This window comes from Argentina silus, assembly GCF_951799395.1.
Source record: "Argentina silus genome assembly, chromosome: 16".
Lineage (NCBI taxonomy): Eukaryota > Metazoa > Chordata > Actinopteri > Argentiniformes > Argentinidae > Argentina > Argentina silus.
The window spans coordinates 8182984-8206101 of record NC_139670.1 but is presented as its reverse complement, the minus strand read 5'-3'; the positions used below and the strand labels follow the sequence as shown (position 1 = coordinate 8206101).

General features: G+C 46.4%; 1 protein-coding gene across 1 annotated transcript; it reads right to left on the bottom strand.

Annotated features, from left to right (window-relative positions):
* Positions 1 to 873: 873 nt before the first annotated feature.
* lmf1 (lipase maturation factor 1) lies at positions 874 to 22302 on the bottom strand (the record flags this gene model as incomplete). Its single annotated transcript, XM_083687350.1, has 11 exons — positions 874 to 1608; positions 2459 to 2571; positions 3677 to 3860; positions 4368 to 4521; positions 6179 to 6359; positions 6936 to 7103; positions 11548 to 11613; positions 18709 to 18857; positions 20621 to 20631; positions 21474 to 21783; positions 22092 to 22302. 11 exons carry the CDS (start codon positions 22300 to 22302, stop codon positions 1434 to 1436), a joined length of 1722 nt encoding a protein of 573 aa, XP_083543476.1. The 3' UTR covers positions 874 to 1433.
* Between the last annotated feature and the right edge of the window lie 816 nt (positions 22303 to 23118).

Genomic DNA, 23118 nt, shown 5'->3' with positions numbered 1-23118 from the left:
TCTTCCTCTCTCTCCCGCACTACACCCTAGAGCACTTACGTGTACCTTGGCGCACGGTTACTTCGGATAATCGAAGACAAGCACACAGTTTTAGCGCGCACGTTCTACATCGCGCGCAGCTGGAGAGCATCGCTCCTACTTGTCGGAGTGTTGGTGCGTTTAAAGGTATAGGGAGCATTTCATTATATACAGTTCTACCTATTAATAAAGATGTTAAGTTGGCTACTATTTTTGGTAATATAGTATCTGACAAATTGTTGAATTTGTGAGATAAGGCATGACGACCATAGCTTATTATAATAGGAAATATTTAGCTAGATGACGTCTAGGAAAAAGACAGCATGATTTATGCATGTGTACCTAGTATATTTTGACAGCAGTCTTGGCCAATTATAACAAAGCCACATACAGTTGTCATGCACATGTAAGTAACCAATGCAAGATGCATAGTGTATATTAAACAGTGTATTAATATCAAATAGACAATTCACAACATGTAGGTCTATAGTACAATGGAGAAAAAAAAACATGTCAGGTATTTTTTGATGAGGAGGAGACCATTATTATGATCATGCTGTGTGAGAGATGCATGGTGGGACATAAGGTGCAATGCTCCACAGGGTTCTTTCCCATAGCTTCTCTGTAGGCTGAACACACTCCTGCAAGATGACAGCTACTCTCTTAGATATCGCTGATAACTGTCCCTTTAATAATTTATTCATTGGCTCCCCGTCAGATATCCATAACAAAAGGCATACAGGCCCAACACTTAACAACAACAACTTTCATAACAACAATAATGAGGACAGCATTCAAAAATGTTTCTGGTAAACTGGGAACGGCAGTATTTTATCTCTGCATTTTGGATGTGTAAATAATTGGGTAAGCTGACAGTGGCAGACAATCTGAACTCAGACACTATAATTTTCACAAAATAAAGCTTTTTATTGTCAAAGAGACACACAGGTTTGGGAATGTTCAGTCAAACATGTGTGGTCATTGTCATAGCCAATCTTGGTCTGACAGTCTGTCATTCTGTGTTGGACCAGAATCCAACATGGACAGGGTCTCATCTCTTCATTTCTCTTTTGTAACAAAGCACCTTTGGCATAGTGGCATATCCCTGCATGGCAACCGAATACGCTATGAAAGAGACTGGTCATCATTCACTAGTAACAGAGAACCTATAACATTCATAAAAACATGACAAGCTCCACACAAGCAAATCAGAGGTGCAAAATTAACAATCATTTTCACACATTACCAATCACGATATCAGGTGTCTCCGATGATCGCTCCTTGCCATGACATAACACATACAGTACTCCCTGTCATAAACGTATTTCATTCCGATTTTGACATCAGGACGGAAGACCTCTGTGTGTCTCAGGCATCCATCGATCACACAGTCAGTCGGTTCTAGGGGTCAACGGTCAGCGCCTGTCTGGCTGGGGCCAGTTCCTGGACTGGAAGTACTTCCTGAGGCCCTCCAGGTTCACAGCAGGGAAGTAGGCGCCAATGCGTTTCCTCAGCCACCATTTCCCCTCGGTTGCACTGGCACTGCCTGGCTGGCTGAACTTATACCTGTAGTGTTCTCCTCGTAACCACCTGGGGAGAGAGGGAGGAGAGGAGAAGAAGAAGAAGAAGAAGAAGAAGAAGAAGAAGAAGAAGAAGAAGAAGAAGAAGAAGAAGAAGAAGAAGAAGAGATGGTCAGGCTACGTGAGGAGAGAATACAAACTATTTCATAGCTGAGGAGGACATTCCACAAGAGGGCGGTAGAGAACGAGGAATGTCAGTATGGAGGGCGTTGCACACATGCACACATGCACACGTACGCCACGCACACACACACACACACGCACACACACACACACACGCACGCACACACACACGCACACAAACACACACACTCCAGTAACTTCCATTCCAGCTCCCCAGACAGAACGCCAAGATTAGCTACGCCGTACATGCAGCTGTCTCCCACGGCAACAGCTGGTAGTTTTAGAGGGAAAATGAAATGAAAGTACACATGTACTAAACGAGTGATACATGACTGGATCTACTCCCTCTTCATTTATCACACAGAACCACGTTAGGGAGAACAGCGGAGAGAACAGGTTCTCTCCGCTGATCATTGGTAAATCAAGAGTGCGTCTCAATTATCTATCGAAGTGGCATCAGCTCTCCTCTCCTCTTTCCTATGTCCAGTTGGTTCATGTTGGTGCAGAGAAAGGACATACGACAGGGGAGGAGGCTACTGTAGTAGTAATCATAATACATTTTATTAAAGCGTTTTTCATAGAGCATCTCAAAGTGGTTGCTCAGAGTCAAAACAACCAGACTTTTGTAGACTACTGGGATGAAGCACCACCTCTGTGTGTGTGTATGTCTGTGTGTGTGTGTGTGTGTGTGTGTGTGTGTGTGTGTGTGTGTGTGTGTGTGTGTGTGTGTGTCTTACTTGGGGTTTTCTCTACCCTGGAATGGGCTGTGCTCCATCAGGGAGAGGACTGAGGTGTCGTTGGCCAACAGTCTTCCTGCGATGTGGATCACCCACTCATTCTGCTCATAGGTCTGGTAGAGGGAGACAGAGAGAGAGAGAGAGAGAGAGGGAGAGAGTGGGAGAGAGAGGGAGGCAGAGAGAGAGAGAGAGAGAGAGAGAGAGAGAGAGAGGGAGAGAGAGAGAGAGAGAGAGAGAGAGGGAGAGAGAGAGAGAGAGAGAGAGAAAGAGAGATCAAAGTTCACTGAGAAAAAAAAGTCCTGTTGTGGATGTTGTTGTTGTTGTTACGTGGATGTGTGTGTGGCATTATAAACCTTCCCTTCTGCCAAATGTCTGACCAGGGGTTTCAGTTCCACATTGAGTTTAGGGTTGGGATGTGAACCAGCAGGGAGCCCTATACCCTGAGAAGGGGACATTAAAAACAACTACACCTGAGAGAGCCCTAGCAGGTTTGTGTGTGTGTGTGTGTGTGTGTGTGTGTGTGTGAGAGAGAGCACACACACACACACACACACACACACACACACACACACACACACACACACACACACACACACACACACACACACACACACACACACACACACACACACCTGAGCGAGCACTAGCAGGTTTAACAGCAGGAGATTTGTATAATGTGGACTGCTGGCCCTTAAACAGGAAATGACTCTCAGAGCAGCTAGAATGTCTGGGTCCAGAGTTGGACCAGGGTGGTGTGTTAGCTGAGGACGTGTCCATTGAGGGATGTATAGTAGGGCAGAGGTGAAATGAGAGGGAGACTAGAGCCCCCTAGTGGATATTTACTGTATGCACTTCATGACCCTGTTTATCTGTGCTTGACGTAGAAGTTGACCCCAACAACAGACCCAGGATCAGTTTGGACAGTTTGGAGGGAGATGAGGATGCACACGTCCAAAGCACAAAAATAATTCCTAGACTATGTCCAACTGACCCAGTCAATTATTACAGTAGCCTTGCAGAGTCCTTGTTAAAGGATTACTTAATTTAAAAAGCATATTTCTCATCAATCCTCCATAAGTATGCTCCCAAAATAGGATTATGTTGTGCATTAAAGCCTCATAGATATCCTAATGACAAACTTCTATTTACTTCCTGTAATGCAAAACTCATAATCAAACCACTATTCCAGGAAGTAAAATTAAGCTCCAGGTCTCTTACTTGGAAGGCAGCGAACCACATGAGCCAGTCTAGCCTATAGTGGTAGGGGGAGAGGAAGCAGGGCCGTCTCTTAAGGTCCCCGGGCTTACACAGGAACTGGTACTCCTCCCACACTGCTTCCGGGTCGTTGGGGTCAATGCTCAGCGTGCCCTGGAGAATCACCTCGGTTCTCTCTTTAGTGATGCTGCGGAGAGAGAGAGAGAGAGAGAGAGAGAGAGAGAGAGAGAGAGAGAGAGAGAGAGAGAGAGAGAGAGAGAGTGGGAAAAGGGAAGATGGACAAGGAGAGAGTTAGGGAGGGAGTGTGAGAGTTACAGTAACAATAATGAAGAGTAAAGAGAGAGAAGAGCACAGAGGGAAGGGTGAAGAAGAACATAAATAAGAAGAGAAAAGAAGGGATAGAAAAAGAGACAGGAGCGAGGCGTACAGTAGGAGGCATTGAGGATGAGGAGAGATGGAGAGAAGGAGGAGAGACGGAGAGAGGAGGAGGAGAGACAGAGAGAGTAGGGGGGAGGAGGAGGAGAGAGGAGAGAGGAGGGAGGAAGAGGAGAGACAGAGAGAGCAGGGGGGAGGAGGAGAGATGGAGAGAGGAGAGACAGAGAGTGTAGGGAGGAGGAGGAGAGATGGAGAGACAGGGGAGGAAGAGGGGACACTGGAGGAGGGGAGAAGAGGAGGATGACGTAGGAAGCTGTACCTGCCGAAGGCCCCATAGGTGTTGACAATACGGAGCGGGTCGAAGGAGGTGTTCATCACCTGTCTGGAGCTCAGCAGGTTCATCACTACGGGAACGCTCAGGAAACCAATCAGAACGCCCAGAGCCACGTTCACCAACCGCCGGATCATCATACCTACAGTACAGGAAGGACGTGATAAAATGGGAGAACGTGTGTGTGTGTGTGTGTGTGTGTGTGTGTGTCTGTGTCTGTGTGCGTATGCCTGCGTGTGCAAGCATTTGTGTGCGGTGTGTGTGTGTATGTATGCATGTGTGTGCATGCATGTGTGTATTGAAGGCACATGGGCTCCCTTTGGCAGTTCCAGAGAGGGGGGGCTTTGTCTATGAGGTCATGGAGTGCTTCGACAACCAGAGGAGCAGACAGCTCCAAATCCCTCCTACCTGTCTGGCAGAGCAGGGGCAGCCAGGCCCAAGTCTGCTAAAACCATTCATCACAACCCTACTATACCTGTTGTTTCAGTTAAACAACTGAGTTTTACAGTCTCACAAAAGGACCAAAAAAAACACACACACACATACTGCGGGTAATAGGACATTTTATACCCACTTAAGTTACATATTACTCAACATAAAAGCCATTAGTAATTCCTGGGAGACCAATTAGAAAAGTCCACTATTTGTGCTTTAACCACATGCCCACTCAACTCTAAAAACCTAAATATGCACTCTCTCAACCTCTCACTTAAATCCACTCTGTGCCTCAACTAACCAGCTTTGCTCACATACAGGACATAATCTCCAGCTGTCTCTCTTCTTTCTCCCCTCTCTCTCCTCTCCTCTCACTCCTCAGCTGTCCCTGTGCTAATCCCCACTCTCCCCAAACTCCTGTTCTTTTACATACCCAGTCACATCTGTGTTGATGGCCTGAACCCCAACACCCCCTGCCACCACCCACGTCTACCATCTGCCCTGCCTCCCCCTGCCACCACCCACGTCTACCATCTGCCCTGCCTCCCCCTGCAGCCTGCTCCATCTGCCCTACCTCACCCTGCACCCTGTTCCATCTGCCCTGCATCCCCCTGCTCCAGATACCCTGCCTCCCCCTTCACCCTGCTCCAGATACCCTGTCTCCCCCTTCACCCTGCTCCAGATACCCTGCCTCCCCCTTCACCCTGCTCCAGATGCCCTGCCTCACCCATACAGTAGCCTGATCCATCTGCCCTGCCTCCCCCTGCAGCATCTGCCCTGCAGATGTGCCTGCAGGTGTGACTGTTGGAGCTGGGGGGTGGAAGACTCCAATAAGGTAGGGGACCATAGACACACGCACGCAGGCACGCACACACACAGCAACTGGTATAGTCATCAGCCGTACCCTGTGGAGCGGTAGCCAGGCTGAGGCAGTAGACCGGGGCTGGGTCTAATAGCTCCTCTCTGCCATCATTAGGCAGAACTATAAAACATCCAGACAGGATATCAAGGCTGCTGAAACACTACCTGACCTGGCTAGGTGCTTGGCCGGCTGGCAGGTTCCTCCTCCCAAATACCCAGAATTCCAGGAATATATCCACAATCCATCAGTCCCTGTTGGTTTCCTCCCCTTTAAATTGTGTCTGAGACATGGGAGTGGTAAGTTGTGTATGTATGTGTGTGTGTGTGTGTGTATGTATGTGTGTGTGTGCGTGTGTGCGTGTGTGTGTGTGTGTGTGTGTGTGTGTGCGTGTGCGTGTGTGTGTGTGTGTGTGTGTGTGTGTGTACTCTAAGGCACTAGTATAAGGCCTTTACCTCTAGTCAGTAAGAGGTAAGGCTCATGGAGGTGTGTCTATGTAGGGTACCTCTGGTGGGTTTAAGGGTCCGTCCCGCGGCTTCCTCAGCCTGGAGGTCCAGTACGGCCTGCTTGGCCCCACGGCCCGAGCTGAACAGGAAGGCCAGAGACGCGTCATCAAAGCAGGCCAGACTGGGTACCATAGTCAGCCAGTTGAGGAAGCTCAGGTTCCCACTCACTATCAACGTCACCTGCATGGGGATGGGGGGGGGGGGGGGGGGGGGGGGGTAGGGGAAGAGAGACTATAATTATGGTAAAGGTTTATACAAAGAGAGATAAAGTAATATCTGGGTGTTCATGTATCTATACAGCTCCTGGAAAACCCTTAAATTCATACCAGCGAAAATAATAATTGATACTCAAGACAAGAGTACTACAGTAGCCATCACTACAGCCATGAGGATCACAGTGGCTCCACTAGGGGGCACTGAGACGACAGAGTGCCACTAAGGTAGAGGTTATCCTTCGGCACAGATCTAGGTTCAGCTCACCCTACCTCAATCCTAACCTAACCCATTATGGGCACAAACGCTAAAACAGACCATAGACCAGGGCCTACAGCAGTGATCCTCAATCAAGGTCCTGGAGAGCCACAGTACTCCAGGCTTTTGTCCTGCATCTCAGCATTGACACACCTCATTCAGCTAATCAAGCTTTATTTTAAGATAAGTTGATTATAGCTTAATCAGGTGTGATACTGTAGCACTAGGCTGGGGCAAAAAAAAAAAAAAGGACCTGGATTGAAGATCACTGGTCTAGCGAATCACCTGGAAGAAGATCTGCAACGATCCGTTGACGATGCACATCCGGCGGCCCAGGAATGTGAAGAGGGGCACGATGAGCTCGATGAAGTGATTGGACAATGTCTCGAAGCGGTGGAACCACCATGGGGAACGGTGCATGTAGTACGACATGGGGTTAGGAACCGGCTGAGTCTGGATGAGAGGGGTGGGGGGAGAGGGGGGGAGAGAGAGAGAGAGAGAGAGAGAGAGAATCAAAAAACAGGCAAACACACACACATGGAATTGGGACAATGTGGTAAACACCAGTGTTCTCCTTAGGTCTCCAGGGAGAATATGAGAGAGCAAGAGCCTGGAGTCAGTGCCTCATTGTGGGGTGAGGAGCAGAGCCTAGAGGAGGAGAGTCTAACCAACCACATCCTTCCTGCTTACACCACAGAGCCGGGGCAAGACAATGGGACAACAATAGCCACAGACAGATAGGGTTAAGGGTCCACCAAACGTCCCCCTGAGGTCACCACACAGAGTGACTACTTCCAGGTCAGGGAGGGAGCCATTCTGTGTCGACTAGTTTTGCCAAGGAACAATATTCAAATACAGATGCATGATGCTGTATATTCAGCACATACATATCAGTGGAGGCTGGTTGAGGGAGAAATCGGAGGACGGGCTCATTGTAATAGATGGAATGAGGAGTGATATCAACCACAAGTGGTATGTATGCCATTTAGCTAACGCTTTTATCCAAAGCGACTTTCAGGTACAGTGAGTGTATACAGTACATGTCTTGTATATATGGTCCCGTTGGGAATCCAACCCACAACCGTAGCGTTGCTACGGTGGCGCCATGCTCTTCCAACTGAGCCACAGAGAACCAGCTGTTGCCAGAGGACATGTGTGTGAGCATCACGACAGTCGGAGGTGTTTGCATAAAGTTACAGATTAGCAGCCAAGTGCATACCATCACAGATAACACCTGATGACAGGACGTCCAAGTTTGCATGGATCCAGCTCCAGCAACTGCATTTGCATCAGGGCCGTCAGTGGGACCTGACCATCACTCCCTTCACACAGCGGCTACTGTACATAAAGAAAGACTGCCCCAGTGACAATGTATGCAAACACAAGGCTTATGTGATCCTAAATATGAAACTGAATGTGTTTCTTTCCTCAGTTTGCTTTGGCATAAAAGCCTGTCACAAAGTGGTGTAGTGGAGGCATATATACAACCACCCCTTGGGGAACATTGGGCTATGTAAAGACAGTGCCTTATTTAGATGACGGTAATCCCATCCAAACAGTCCATCCTCAGAGAGGTCTTTCAGAGCAGGGCAGTAGGGTGGGGTGGGGTGGGCACAGTGGGTAGTAGACTGGGCCAGGGATGAGGGGGAGCGGGGGTAGCCTATATAGAGGTCTGTGGACCACCACACCCCTGGACAGCCTAGGGCACAGAGCCTACAACCTCAGATAACCAAACACACCCCCGGCGCCCTTACAGAGAAAACAACCCAACACAAACAAAACATCCCCCCCCCCCAGCCTACCCACTCAAAAAGACTCACAGAGCGCCACTCCCAGCATGCACTGCTGCCGGCAGCCCTGCCCTGTCATGGCTAAAAGGGACCAGTGTGGTGGAGCAGGGGTGTGGGCCGGGGGGGGGGGGGGGGGCGGGGGTGGGGGGGGCAGGGGAAGGAGGGGCAGTCAGGCCTCACCTGGCGCCTGGAGCTTCCGGTGAGGTGGTGTTAGCAGGCAGGGGGGGGAGGGGGGCAGTCTGCTTTACCCCCCGAGGGTGTTGACAGTTTGAGCGGTGTGATGTTTGCACTGGGAGACTGGGCTGCATGGAGGTAGGTACGTATGAGTCCTCAGGCTATGGACTGCTCCCTTAATATGCTTTTCCATTAATCCCAGTCTAAACAACCCGGAATTCCAGGTTAGACACCAAACAACTTGGAATAAACTGAAAAATCTCCTTTCTTTTTATATGCATGTTTAAAATTATACTAGGGGTTTATTCAAGCGCTCTTCATCCCAATAGCCAACTTGGCTGACCAGTAATTGGCCAGAGACATATTCTAGACAGGTCCCCATCACCTTGGCCCAGAAGAGGGTTATACAGTTGAACACGTATTGAGTTAAGGCTCACTCTGGCTGAATAGAAGCCCTGTGTGTCCCCCTCAGCAGACTCAGATATGGGGGGTTATGATGCACACAGGGGCCTTTGAGTTCCAGGATTCGACCCTCCACAACTCACACCCAGGGACCCTTAGGAGAGAGCCGGCCAGAGGGGGGAGGAGGGGCTGGGGCTGGGGCTGGGGCTGGGGCTGGGGCTGGGGCTGGGGCTGGGGCTGGGGCTGGGGCTGGGGTTGGGGCTGGGAGTTGCAGGAATGGAGACAGGCATGTTATGCAGCATTTTGATTCAGCAATGCCCTGTGTTACAATGATAGAGTAGGGAGCCGTAGAACATATGTTAACGGACACTAATATGTATAGACACACACACACACACACACAGACACACACACACACACACACACACACACACACACACACACACACACACACACACACACAAAGGAATTCGAAAGAGTTTATCAGAAAATCTGGTCTACAAATTGGAAGCCATACTACACTAGTTTTCATACTTAATAAGACTTGTAATATAGCCTTGACATTTGAATGTACTGTATGTTCACATGTTCCTTGTATGTACAGTATATTCAAATGTTGCCAGCAAATTAGGGCACTGAACACACAGCTAACTCAAATCAACTGCAACATTTCAGCCAGTCTGCCCTTCATATCACTGCTCTTAAAAGCCTATAACTTTCCACAGCCGGGCTTTAAAACAACGGCATAACTTTCTACAGCCGTGCTTTAACAGACAGGCATAAAGACATCACAATGAGTGAGTCATGATGTTGACCACCACACAAATAAAAAGGTTTTCCAGTTAATGGGAAATCCACACAGCAAGTGGAAACAGAGATATGCCAGGACTGGCTCTGTGTATGGAGACCTGTCCAGCATAGTCAGGTGCAGAGAATAAGTTGCTGCATTTACTATAAGCTACTATTAGTTAACAGTACACTATTAGCTAGTGACTAATTAGCTAGTTATCAATGAGGCTGGCTGGTGGTAGGACAGAGCTGGACATACAGGGGGGGCTGTAGAGCAGGGGAGGCTGGTGGAGGTAGACATCGGAGGACAGGCTAATCGTAATGCATGGATTGCAATGAGGAATACTATGATGATCCTTATCAATGAAGACCATTCCCTCATTCCAATCCATGCACTACAATGAGCCTGTCCTCCAATGTCTACCTCCACCAGCCTCCCTGCATCCCAATAACATAGAGCAATTTAGGGAACGTTGTCACACACTAGGGGTGTGGCTGGGTGTCCCAGCCAGCCATCCCAGCCAGTCCCAAAGGACACAGTAGTGTATTCCGGGTTGCTTTAATTAGAGGATGCTCCCAGTGCTCTGGGCTAGGGATGACATAGCACTGTGGGTTTCCCTCCTATGGGGAAAAGCAAACATGGCGGCCTGGCAGGTCTGAGAGACGGTCTGGGTAAAGACTGGATGATTTATTAGTCCTCAAGCAGTGGTTGGTTGGTTGGTCGGTTGGTTGGTCAGTTGTTTCCCATATTGTTTTGAGCGCTGAGCCTTCATGTGCTTTTGGAAATACCTCGTCACCCACCGAGTAAACAACAGCACTTTTTGCAGCTGAATGCATCTTAAATCTTAGTCCGAAAGGAGTCAGAAAGACTCTACATAGCTAGCGCCTCCACAGGGCAGAGCAACAGCCCCCTACGTCTCCTATGCCCCTCTCCTTCCATACCACTGAGTCATCTCAACTCTGTTCATCCTTACCACCTACGGGTTTCCCTGATACCCTGCCAGGTCCAGGGGGCCCAACAGTACGTTGGCCAATCCTAAATAAAGACTACCCCCCCTCCCCCACCCCCCCCTCCCCCTTCCAGTGAGTCAGGGGCAGCAAATACAGCAGCGTGGCACGGGGAGGTAAGGACAAGAAGGCACAGGAGGCCATGGTCAATAAAGTGGTTAGTTTAATCCACTTATCGATGGCAGGCAATTGATAAGGATCATCTGCTTAGGATAATCAGTCAGCAGCATGACACAGCAGAAGGGGAAGTCCTAATGATAGGATGTGAATGAGCGATACACACACACATGACTCTATTACAACCATCTCTCTCTCTCTTCTAAATTCGCCACATACACACACACACACACACACACACACACAAACACAGGTGCGCACACACACACACACACACACACACACACACACACACAGGTGCGCACACACATGCAAATACACACAGGCAGGGACATACACTTACACACTAACAGACACACAAGCACATGTTCAACACCTAACCTTACAGTAAGTCAAATCTGATCTGGATGATATGTTAGTTAGCCTAAGCTTTAAACAGATAATGGGGTAATTGAATCAAATCTGATTTAACTTGATATGGTCAGCTGAATCCCACAAATTTTAAAACCTCACAACATGTGATCAGAACCACCATGCATGCACGCACGCACACACACGCACGCACACGCGCACACACACACACACACACACACACACACGCACGCATGCACACACACCTCATAGTGGTAGTCCATGCAGGTCAGGTCTCTCCAACAGCGGTCCCCTCTGATCTTGATCAGACCCTGCGGAGGAGAGGAGGAGGACCTGTCAATCAATCATCTTAAACATACCTTTATGAACCCTTTATTGGTGGATTTCTTGTTGGGATTGTGAAGGGCAAATATTGTAAGCTTTACAGGTCATAAACTTGGAACGAATCACATAAGAGAGCATACAGTACATCGAATCACAAACATCAAACTATACATACTGTTCCAATTGACCAAGAACAGTAATAAAGTCTGTATCTAATTTAACATCCACTAAATGAGCATGAAACTTGAACTTCAGGCCTAATAATATTTCGATACACTGCATTACCAAGCTCAATCACTTCTTTAAAAAAACAAAAAAAATCGTATGTATCTTAAATGAACCCATGACAGGATGGTGTGCTATCACTAAAAACCAAACTATTTAAATTAGAAAGATGCACGTCAGTAGGCTATATGATATTATTTGCCTGCGTCAAAACATTTATCTCCGAAAGAATCTCCCCCCTGATGGCCAGGGAAGCTGGTCTGAGAATAGCTGTTCATACTCCACCACTCAAAGCCGTTTCTCCAGAGGGATTCTGAAAAGGACCTGTTTCATAAAGTGTCTTTATGTTGGTAATTTCTGGGAGAATAAACATTTGTGTACAGCTGATGCAAAAAATCAATTTGTTGTGTTTGAATAAACTGTCTCTATTCAAGCCCTCGTAAATTGTGGTATTGTCCAGACAGATGAAGAGAAGGCTTGTTGTATTGACAAGAGGAGAGAAAGGGAAGATTCTACTGGACTAATGTGATTTCCACCTCCTCTCTTTCATCCATCTCTTGATGTACAATGGAACTTTACATCATACCGCACGGCCATAGTGTGTGTGTGTGTGTGTGTGTGTGTGTGTGTTTGGTGTGTGTGTGTGTGTGTGTGTGTGTGTGTGTGTGTGTGTGTGTGTGTGTGTGTGTGTGTGTGTGTGTGTGTGTGTGTCAGTTACAATACCTTACTGTGCCACTGTTTCCACCTTATTTGAAATTCGTTGCACATTTGTCAATATGTGGTTCTCAAAACTAATACTACAGGTATTCAATCTTTATGGGCCACCCCTTTGCCCTATTTTCCAACCAATGGGGATATGAGTGAAATGTTTGTCACATTATTTGAGACAGACATACCTTACATACTCTATGGGCTCATTTCCCGGACACAAATTAAGATTAGTTTTAGACTAAAATGCATCATCAATGGAGATTTACTATAGCAAATTTTACTTAGTCCAGGACTAGACTTAATCTGTGTCGGGGAAGCCAGCCCTCAATATAAAATCTCCATTAAAGACTCTTTTTAGTCTAGGATTTGCCCTACTCCGTGTCCGGGAAACTAGCCTTATAAATCCAAAGTGGTCATGATAGCCTAGCCAGCGTGTGCAGCTGGTTCCGTGCGGAGTGCTCAAGTCACCTTATCACCGATTGAATTACCCGACCACAGCGAAGAGCCAAGAGAGGAGAAGAGGCCATTTTCTGCCTGTGCATTGACAGACATTAATCTGTCTTTAATGTGTGTAATCACATTAAAGATGAACAGATGAGCAAAATTAAGAGGAGAAAAACGAGGAAGGACAAGTGAGGAGAAAGAGCTGGATTGTGCCGTGATTAATCTATTTGGCCCTGATTTAATCTTCAATTCTAGGAAATAAAAAAGCGTCTCTGAAAAAGAACAGAGCAAAAAGGCAAGTCGGAGTGACATAGAGAGAGAGAGAGAGAGAGAGAGAGAGAGAGAGAGAGAGAGAGAGGAGGAGACACAAAGTAAAAGCCCTCTTCAGTAATCCATCTCTTTCCAAAGCAGATGTTACAGTAGGTCCTGTTATTCTTGTATTGAAGCTTTCTGAACCCATTAGGACTGGTTGTGAGGACAGATACCAGCACGGTACTTCCCCTACCACAACTTGTTCCCCCCTGTGTTTTACCCTTTGGATGCCTATAGAGACCATCTAAAACCTACGTGGGAGGTACACTGCTGAGAGCCAAGAAGCTCAGAACTCTAAATTAGCTCCACTTAGTAGCATTCACCCTGTCCACGGTCTCTCCTGCATCCCTAGGCCCCGGTCCCAAGGCCCCCGCTCTTTGTCCTGCCCACGGAATAAAAGAGGTTAATGTGTATTATCATGATCCATATTGCAGGCTGATACACCCCCAGGGAGTGGTGGGGGGGTGGAGGGATGGAGGGTGGGGGTACACTGACGCTAGCAGCTAATTCATGGGTTACCTTTGCCATTTATCAGATAGCATTCTTGCATCTATGACATTACACAATAATCTAATAAGGGGTCCGGGAATGTATTTTCCCCTCGGAAAAATGTGATCCACTAATGTGAAAATGACCGCCCCCCCCCCCCACCCACCCCTTGTCCACCACTTACTTATCCTCCCCATCTCAGCTGGGCAATAAAGCAGCAGCCATCCCACCGTTCTATTTAAACACTAGCAGATGGGTTTGTGTCAGTGACACATTCTAACAACGTGCAACGGCAAACTTCAACGATAGCTTGTGTTTTGTTCCGCAGATACAGAGCCAGGGGCCAAAAGAGAAGAGGAATGAGAGCCTTGAAAGACTAAGACAGATCGAAACAACAGTTCTTAGGGGGTAATAACTCACTCTTACACAATAGGAGAACTGCAATTTGAGCAGCAGTAAAAGCTGAGAGAAAGAGAGAGAGAGCAGCCCTGGTCAAAGTTAGGGGTTGAATGACGCTGACTGTAGGACGGACTTGGAATGGTGAACCACAACGGTTCTTATGAAACATTATGGTTAAGGAAATAAAATGTGATCCGTCTAAATGACAGAATATGGACACGACTCCTCATAGGAGACTGCAGAGGGGAAACCTGGAACACAATCATGGATGCTGAGGCTTAAAGTGCTAGTCTGTCCTACCAATGTGCAATCAAAATGTGCTCACATATACACTGAGGGCTGGTGCCATGACTAGAGAGAGCCATTTGGGGTCACTGGCTCAAATCCTAATTTCTGTTGAGGGGACGACTACACTGAAAGCAAAACCCTGTGGCTTCAACTAAAGACAAGCAATTGTAGGGTACATTTCAGAAGCAACAGGAATACAGGAAAACTGCTCTAGGAAATCACTCTGTTTATAAGCAAATAAAATAAGCATTGATGCGCTTCGCAGGACATGAGACTGTCAATATTGACACATCTGCTTGTCATGGGGCATGGAATGTGCAATAATGTTGTTAAACTTCGTTAGCCAAATTGGGGTTATCAGGACATTGGATTCTGGTTATAACTTGTTGGGTGTTTACATGTCCAAAATGCCCATAATCAAATCCAGTCATGAGGTCCTGAGTATCATCAATTCCTATCACATATTTGGACCATAGAGATTACCAGAATTCCCCCTAGAGACTGGATGACAGTAATGCAATGTTAATGGGGAGGTTATTTCAACAGCCTTTTTAGTGGAAGGGTCCATCTGTTGAAATTCAGGACTGCTTTCAGATGTTTACTGTTACAAAGACATTAAGTGTTACAAAACCATCTCTTGGTCCGATTCGTTTTTTTGATCCAATGGTACCTTGTGATACTGTAGCAATATTTGTAATATCATAACACATGGTGAGACTTTTATTCTACATCTTTTTGAACGGGCATACAAACTCACTATCCCATGAAATTTGTCATCATAAAAAAAAGTCCTTTCCATGACAAATTGAATTGGTGCATGTGACTTCAATAAAACACTAGTGTGTTAGTGTTTTGTTCCACAGAACCTGGACTCCATCCACACATCTGAAACGGAACCACAACTCCTGCCCTCCAGGTACAGGCTTGAGCTGCTGCAAATGTGCCAACGACATCCAGCAAGTCCCCCCATTTCCTGTCTGAGAGGTGCACTGAGATTTACGCTGGCTCCCGACAATAAAACAAAGGATGGTGGAAAAGAGAGAGTGGTGGACGTGTCAACGCTGGTTTGGAGTGCTGTAAGTCAGGCTCTGAGAGGGAGAGAGGGAGAGAGGGAGAGAGAGAGAGAGAGAGAGAGAGAGAGAGAGAACTGGGCAGGGGAAGGCCCTGAGGATGTCATTAGCAATACCTAGACCTAGACGGACCCGAGACGCTCAGAAGGTTGGCCTTTCCAGGCCTAACACACCCTGCCCTGGCCTTTTCTCTCTCTCTCATGGAAAGGTAGACTGTTTCAGGACTTTCTCAGTGAATGTTGATCTCTCTTTCACACTCTCTCTCACTCTACCTGGCCTACAGTACATGCACACCATCACCAGCAACCAATGCTGCCACTTTCTTCAATACGATACCAGCTTCACCCAAGACCAGGCCAGCAACAAAGGAAAAAAGAAAATCCTACAATATATATATATATATATTAGGATATTCTACTCTCCAAAAAGGAAATTCATTTGGCAATCATTCATTTAGCAATCATTCATTTGGCGTCATGGTTTGTTCTGACATGCTACGGTAAATAAGAGTGACAGGGCTTTCTGCTTGTTCCTGCCAAGCCCCGAAAGGTACGCCCTAACACCCCTGCCAACAGCCAAAAAGGTACAGCCCGATGGGCCTTGCCAAGAGCCTAAACAGGAAGACTGTAAACACTTCCAGAGACGCAGAAACATGAACAATATGTTTCTCCACAGGACGAATCAACTACATTACCGATATAACAGTGAGCCTTTTATTCTGTGTCAAATCTTTATGGTACATTGACCTCTCACTATTGGTAATTCTCAATACTGGGGAAACAATGAGCGTTTCATACGTAGCTCCCCCAACCACTGTCCCAAGTCCCCATCAACAGGGCTCAGACAAAGGAGAAGGCAGGCCAGTTTGGACTGAGGCCAGCCTCAAAACACATCAACAACCAGTAGACAAGGACTGATGGAAACGAACCAGACCAACGGCCAACAGGAGACACTTCCTGTTCAAAAAGTGGTCGATCAGTACTGTAACATGGTTTCATTGGACAGCTTTGAATATCCGATCAGCAAGAGCTTGAGAGGGGAAGCAAAAACAGTGACGAGACTAATTGCTAAGAAGAACAACAAAACAATGAGATATGTCGACCAACAAACGTGATGACACCCTTCAGTCCAAATCCTCTCCAAAAGCCAAAAGAATAAGCCTTTGGATTATTTCTTTGCCCACACTTTGTACTCTTTACTACATTTCCTCAGATGTGATGCCTTGCTTTGCATGGTGCAGGACAGTTTAGTGCCCAAGTCTAAACTCTATCACACCCAGTCATGGGGTGCTGGCCCACTGGAGCCCTGATTATATTTCACAGTTTAAACACAGACACTGCCCTCTGCATCAGCTCTCATTAGCAACACTTAGCCTTCCGAGCTTACCCTCTTGATGCTAACCACTTCTGTCTCAAACTAAAGGAGATGCTTACACAATACGCACGCGCGCACGCGCATACACACACACACACACACACACGCACACACACACACACACACACACACACACACACACACACACACACACACACACACACACACACACACACACACACACACACACACACACACACACACACACACACACACACCTCCCTTATGACGTGAAAGCAAATGAGGAGGAACAGGGGAAGAGTGAATGTCTTCAGGGATGTTTTCAACATGTGAGGAAGGGCCTGACTTCTAAAAGAATTAAAACACCCAAATGGAGAGAACACACTAGACACATGGAGGTAGACAGATGATCTGTTTAGATGAATTCAGAAGAAATTAACTTCAAAGAATACTGACATCCTCAATAGCACCATTCAAAATCATCCAGACACAACTGTGACTGCGCTTAATGTCAATTTACTAAATCTAAATCAATAAATACAAGGGAAGAAGAGGGTTTTAATACATTCTGTGACGGCAAGCACCCTGGAACGAATGTTATTCTCCTTAGGTTGCTTTATAATGAGGTTTACAAGTCCTCTTCACTTTGGAGAAGTCAACAGCAGGGTAACGGTGGCGAACCACAATCTGAGGGCTAGATTACCCTGACCAACCCTAACCCACACTGACAGACCCTTACACACCCTGACCAACCCTAACACACCTTGACCAACCCTAACCCAACTTGACCAACCCTAACACACCCTGACCAACCCTAACCAAGTTTGACCAACCCTAACACACCCTGACCAACCCTAACCCGCCTTGACCAACCCTAACACACCCTGACCAACCCTAACCCACCTTGACCAACCCTAACACACCCTGACCAACCCTAACCCGCCTTGACCAACCCTAACACACCCTGACAGATCTTTAACGTTAAATGATGATGACCTTCCTTTTTATAACTTCAATGTCATTCTATAAAACTTCCTAAGACTTTCCTAAACTGGTAACATTTAAACTCTATCACCTACAGTAACGCATGGACAGAGGTTCAATCATATACTGTACTCTCCATTTAAAAAATCTATTTTCTGAACAATAAATTAATTCGACTATCCAAAAACAACTTGCAGTCTTAACACAGACAAAACCAAAATTACCCTGCTATTAAAGCTGGTAATTGGTTAGGCCATATCTGGTGGGACTTAGTCTTTGTTCTGGTTTCAATAAACATGCTGTAATGACTTTGTGCCTTGGGGAAACAGCTTGGGCTTTTTACAGTTGTAAGCACTTAAGCCAATCATATTGTTGGCAGATTTGACTAGTGAGCATGCAGCCCCCTCGTTGCTCCACTTTACGGTCTTAATTGAAAAAATACTTCAAAATCGTGGCACCCCCCCCCCCACCCCTAATCCCCACCCATGTTTTGGCATGTTACAGTGCTAGCTCAGTGTTCTGTACTGTATCTGCTATGGAACCCATAAAACAGCCAGACAAATTGCCCAACTGACTGGTTTCATATTTGCATTTACAATGCTTGTCAGAGTTGCTCTGGGTGGTGGTTTTTCCAAAGGGAAGTGTCTAAGCCTGGTAGACACTTGTCATATAAACACGGCAAAGTCCACCCGTGTTTTTCCACATACTGACATCTGAAAGGTGAAATCAGATTGCTCCTCCGATGTTGTTGTGTCTGAGTCTGAGTGTGTGTGTGTGTGTGTGTGTGTGTGTGTGTGTGTGTGTGTGTGTGTGTGTGTGACTCACAGCCCCCAGCATGATGCGGACGATGAGCCAGCGAAAGGTCCAGATGGAGATGATGGAGGGGGGGCTGCGGGGGGGCACCTGGGCCAGGCTCCACACTGGGCACAGGAAAATCCCCAGGAAGCCTGTCTCCAACAGCTGACTCTCCCAACCTGGAGAGAGAGAGAGAGGAAGGGGGGAGAGAGAGAGGGTAGGGAAAATTCAGACAGAGGGGGAGTCAGACACACTGTGTGTGTGTGTGTGTGTGTGTGTGTGTGTGTGTGTGTGTGTGAGAGAGAGAGAGAGAGAGAGAGAGACTGATCGAGAGACAGAGACAGAGAGAGAGAGAAGGGGGGGGGGGGGGGTAGGGGGGGTTGGGAAGGAAAAGGAGAGCCAGGCAGAAAAGTGTCACCGAGAGAGAGGAGGGGTTTGAGATCAAAGCAGATGAGGGATAAAGATAGGCAGGGAAAGGGCATCCATGACAGGAGTAAGTAAAAGAAGTGAAAAACACACAGCCAAATAAGTCACGAGTGACCACCTCTCACCACATCTTGACCCAAACACTGCATGGAAAACAGAGAAAATGTAATATCTAATATTAAATTGTAATATCCTGAGGGTGAAGTAAATGTGGATAACAAAAACGCAAATACTCCCCTTTTGCATTCCACTTTGCATTAAAAACCCTGTCCTCTCTGCTCTAAAGACCTACGTACAGCAAGGACGCCAGGGATGCTTTGAATAACCAAATATGGCCGACTTTGATCGAACTCTTTCTGTAACGAGACATGTGTAGTAGCTGCCTGAACATGAGTTGTTCTCTTCACAGACCAGCCTGATGTAAAGTCAGCCAGGGGCTCTACCCACAGGCCCACCTGCTGCCTTCTCTCTTCAGCTGGACCCCATTGGACCCCCATAGCAGCTGCCGGCTGCCCCCTAAACAAAGACTTTCTTTGTCGTTCTCCTCCTCACCCCAGTGGACACGCTTGCAACCACAGCATAGTGGGCAGGCGAGAGATGGACAGAATAGACGTAGACAGAGAGAAATGGAGGGATGAGAGACAGAGATATGGAAGGGGATGTGTGGCTGAATGGTGAGAGGCGAACCACAGAACGGGACCACAGACTTCGGACTGGCGTCTCTCACTCAAGAGGTGTCATTAACCAATCAAAGAGCCAAAGTGACCTGGCTGCTTATCTGAACTGGAGACCTACATCCAGCCTTCTATTTATACCCTCTCCTGCTGTGATTAGATTCAACACAATTACCGCATTTGGAAGGTTAAGCCTAAGCGTCAATAAACCTCAGAGTCTGTGATCGAATCAGAGTTTTTGGGCTGGCAACTGAGAAATCCTGGGTAGTTAGCATTTAGCCTCCCCTAAAGCAGACACATCTGCTAACCTTGTTTGGCCCGGGTTCTGGCCCAGATGTTTACCGAGGCTGGGCGTTCACAGGGTTTGGGAGGCAGGCTCACACACACACACACACAGATAAGACACACACACACACACACACACACACACACACACACACACAGATAAGACACACACACACACACACACACACACACACACGCTTTGATGTCCTGGCCAACACACCAATATAGACCCTGATGAGAGGCGTTAAAGTGGATCAGCTGAGGCACATGGCTGGTGTGAGGGGGTTTGACGACTGACTCTATCATGATAAGATTACATATTGAAATGTTAGCACCCCCAAAAACCTCTATGGGGTAGATCACATTAACACATCAGAGCAAATTCAATAGGTCAACCAAGGAGCGGGTACAACAAGAGTTCTGTTGTGGCTGCATAAAGGTTGGAGAAGGTCTGTGCTTGAGGTGTGGTAAAGGAAAGGTTGTTAGGTCCAGGTGCAGATGAATATTGCGATTAATTTGAAGCACTCACACTTGATAGAGATAAGAGATTAACTTACCAAACGAGTACCTGGAAGGAGGAGGGAAAAGGGTAAGAATTAGTTTTTAGGGGAAAATAAAATGTATCTGTGTGCCTTCAGATTTGAATCAGTGTTGGTTTGGTAAGGTGGTCAATGTTTTTTCAGGATCATAGTCATAAACAAAAAACATTGGAAATGTCCAAAAACCACAGAGGCACTGTTACTGTACCACTTTGTATTAAATAGCCTTCATTTATTCATGGGCTAATTCATTTAAAATAACAGATCGAGACAAACAAAGTTTGTTGTCAACACATATCGGCCAAGTTGCCTTCATTGTCTTAGTCGATACGTTTAACAATTTGTTCTTAACTAAATAAAGGTTTAATAATTATTTGTTTTAAATAAGTGTCAGATTCCTTTACCACCCTTAATGTACATATCAGCTTGGGCATATATACTGTACTGTACCAGGCATGTATAACCAATATAACCAGTTCATACTGTATAGGCTACAATCACCACTTAATCAAATGACATGTAAGTGACAGAAATGTTAGTAATTTAAGCAGCCTAAAATATGAAACATGCTCTATTACAGTGTGGATAATGAGTTAACTCAATTAGACAAATGGCATTGACCATAAAGTGGGGTATGCCAGAATTCACCCTAATTTGTTTAACTAATTAGCAAACTACAGTACATCAGTGTTGGGATGGTTATAATGTTCCCTGACAATGATTGACAAAGTTGCTAGTCTGATGTGTGTTTCTTACTTGTACTGGAGATATGTTACATACACAACTGTCTGTGTGTGTGTGTGTGTGTGTGTGTGTGTGTGTGTGTGTGTGTGTGTGTGTGTGTGTGTGTGTGTGTGTGTGTCTCACTCACCAGAGCTGACCCACACTGACTAGAGAATGGTAGAGCAGCCACAGTGTTGCCATGATCACCATGTTGGCAGTGCCAGTCACCAGCACAAAGCCTGACAGCACCAGGCCTACCAGGGCGATGCCATCCAGGTTGGCATCCATATCTCCCCACTCCAGGAACCACAGGATGGAGGGTGTGTACGCCAGGGCAGCTGAGCCAATCTTACCCCCCACATAGCGCTTCACACTGGTCAGGTAGTCTTTACTGGGCATCAGCCCTCTCTCTCCTATCAGCTGCTTGTTCTGGTTGTAGGCAACACTGAATGCAACCACTACAGGGAGAGAGGGGTGTTACTGGAATGTATGAGGTGAATGTTTATGAACAAACTTATTGAGGATGTTTTTTTCGGTTATTTGGTTAAATGAATGATGATCTCGATTTACATGTGTTTTTATGGGATAAGGTTAGTTCACAGTTCAATGTCCATTTGATGTATCGATTCAGTATCGATTCCACAATATGATCATGCAAATTCATGCAAGTTTATTGAACTGATGAGAGTAACAAAAACAAGTTTTTTATTTAGCCACATGAAGGCAATCAGTTAGTCAGTGAGTTCGAACTTGCTACAACACTTACAGTAAATGAAAGCGATGGAACGTAGTAACACAATTCGAGTGAGCCAGTACGTCCCGGTTTGCAATGAAATCCCTTTCTTCTTCTTCCCTTCATATTTGAAAGTGTCCTCTCCGTCATGTGGGTCGTTGTCACTTGCATTGACCGCTGTCTTCAATGTCTCGACACGTCTTTTCCTCAAAGTGCTTTCAGAACTGTCACTGGGGGAAGCCATGTTGGAAGTGTGGAAGAGCACGTGACTAGAGGACGAGAGGAGAAGTCTGAAAACGCAGCGTTGCGCTTTTCAAATTCACCACAGACTAGGATCGAAGCGCAAGGTGTTAGGACTACACATCCAGTCAAGCCAGATAGTATGAAGCTCTGCAAATGTGTCCAATTAACCTTCTCTCAGGGAGCCGCGCAGTTGCTGCGCATAGAATCGACAGAGTGCACCTAATGTAACGAATTGAAAGTTATCTCAGAACCCAGAATTTCATAGCGTGCAAGGGGAATATTAAAGAAAAATAATGGTTATCTCTGAGCCTTTAATGTATGTAGCCTATTTGGTATTGTGTATTATGCTTTATATTAATATAATATGTCTACAATTGTTTTGCCTAAAACATCAATTACATCAAATACCCCCATTAGGCCTATTCCTATGAACAGAATTTCTATCTGTACTTGTTTCTGCCTATTTGGATAGCAAATAGGCTTATGTGGTTTACATATAGCCTAAGGGTGGCAGAACATACATAGGATTGGCTAAACAGTATCGGTCCAATTTAGGTAAGGATGTTGTCTAGATATGGATACTATACTCATATAATAAGGCTAAATGTTTTGGTGAATAGTAATAATAGGCCTATATGTAATACACGTTAGCCGGTTATGACGAGGATTAAAAAGCCAACCTGCTCATGGTTATCCACAAAAAGGGTGGATCCAGATGAACTAGGCTACAAACCAGTAAGATACAGGGGGTGGAGTAAAGGAACGCAACCTGAACAAAATTCTCTCAGCATAACCAAATCAAACTGAGTCTGAGGAG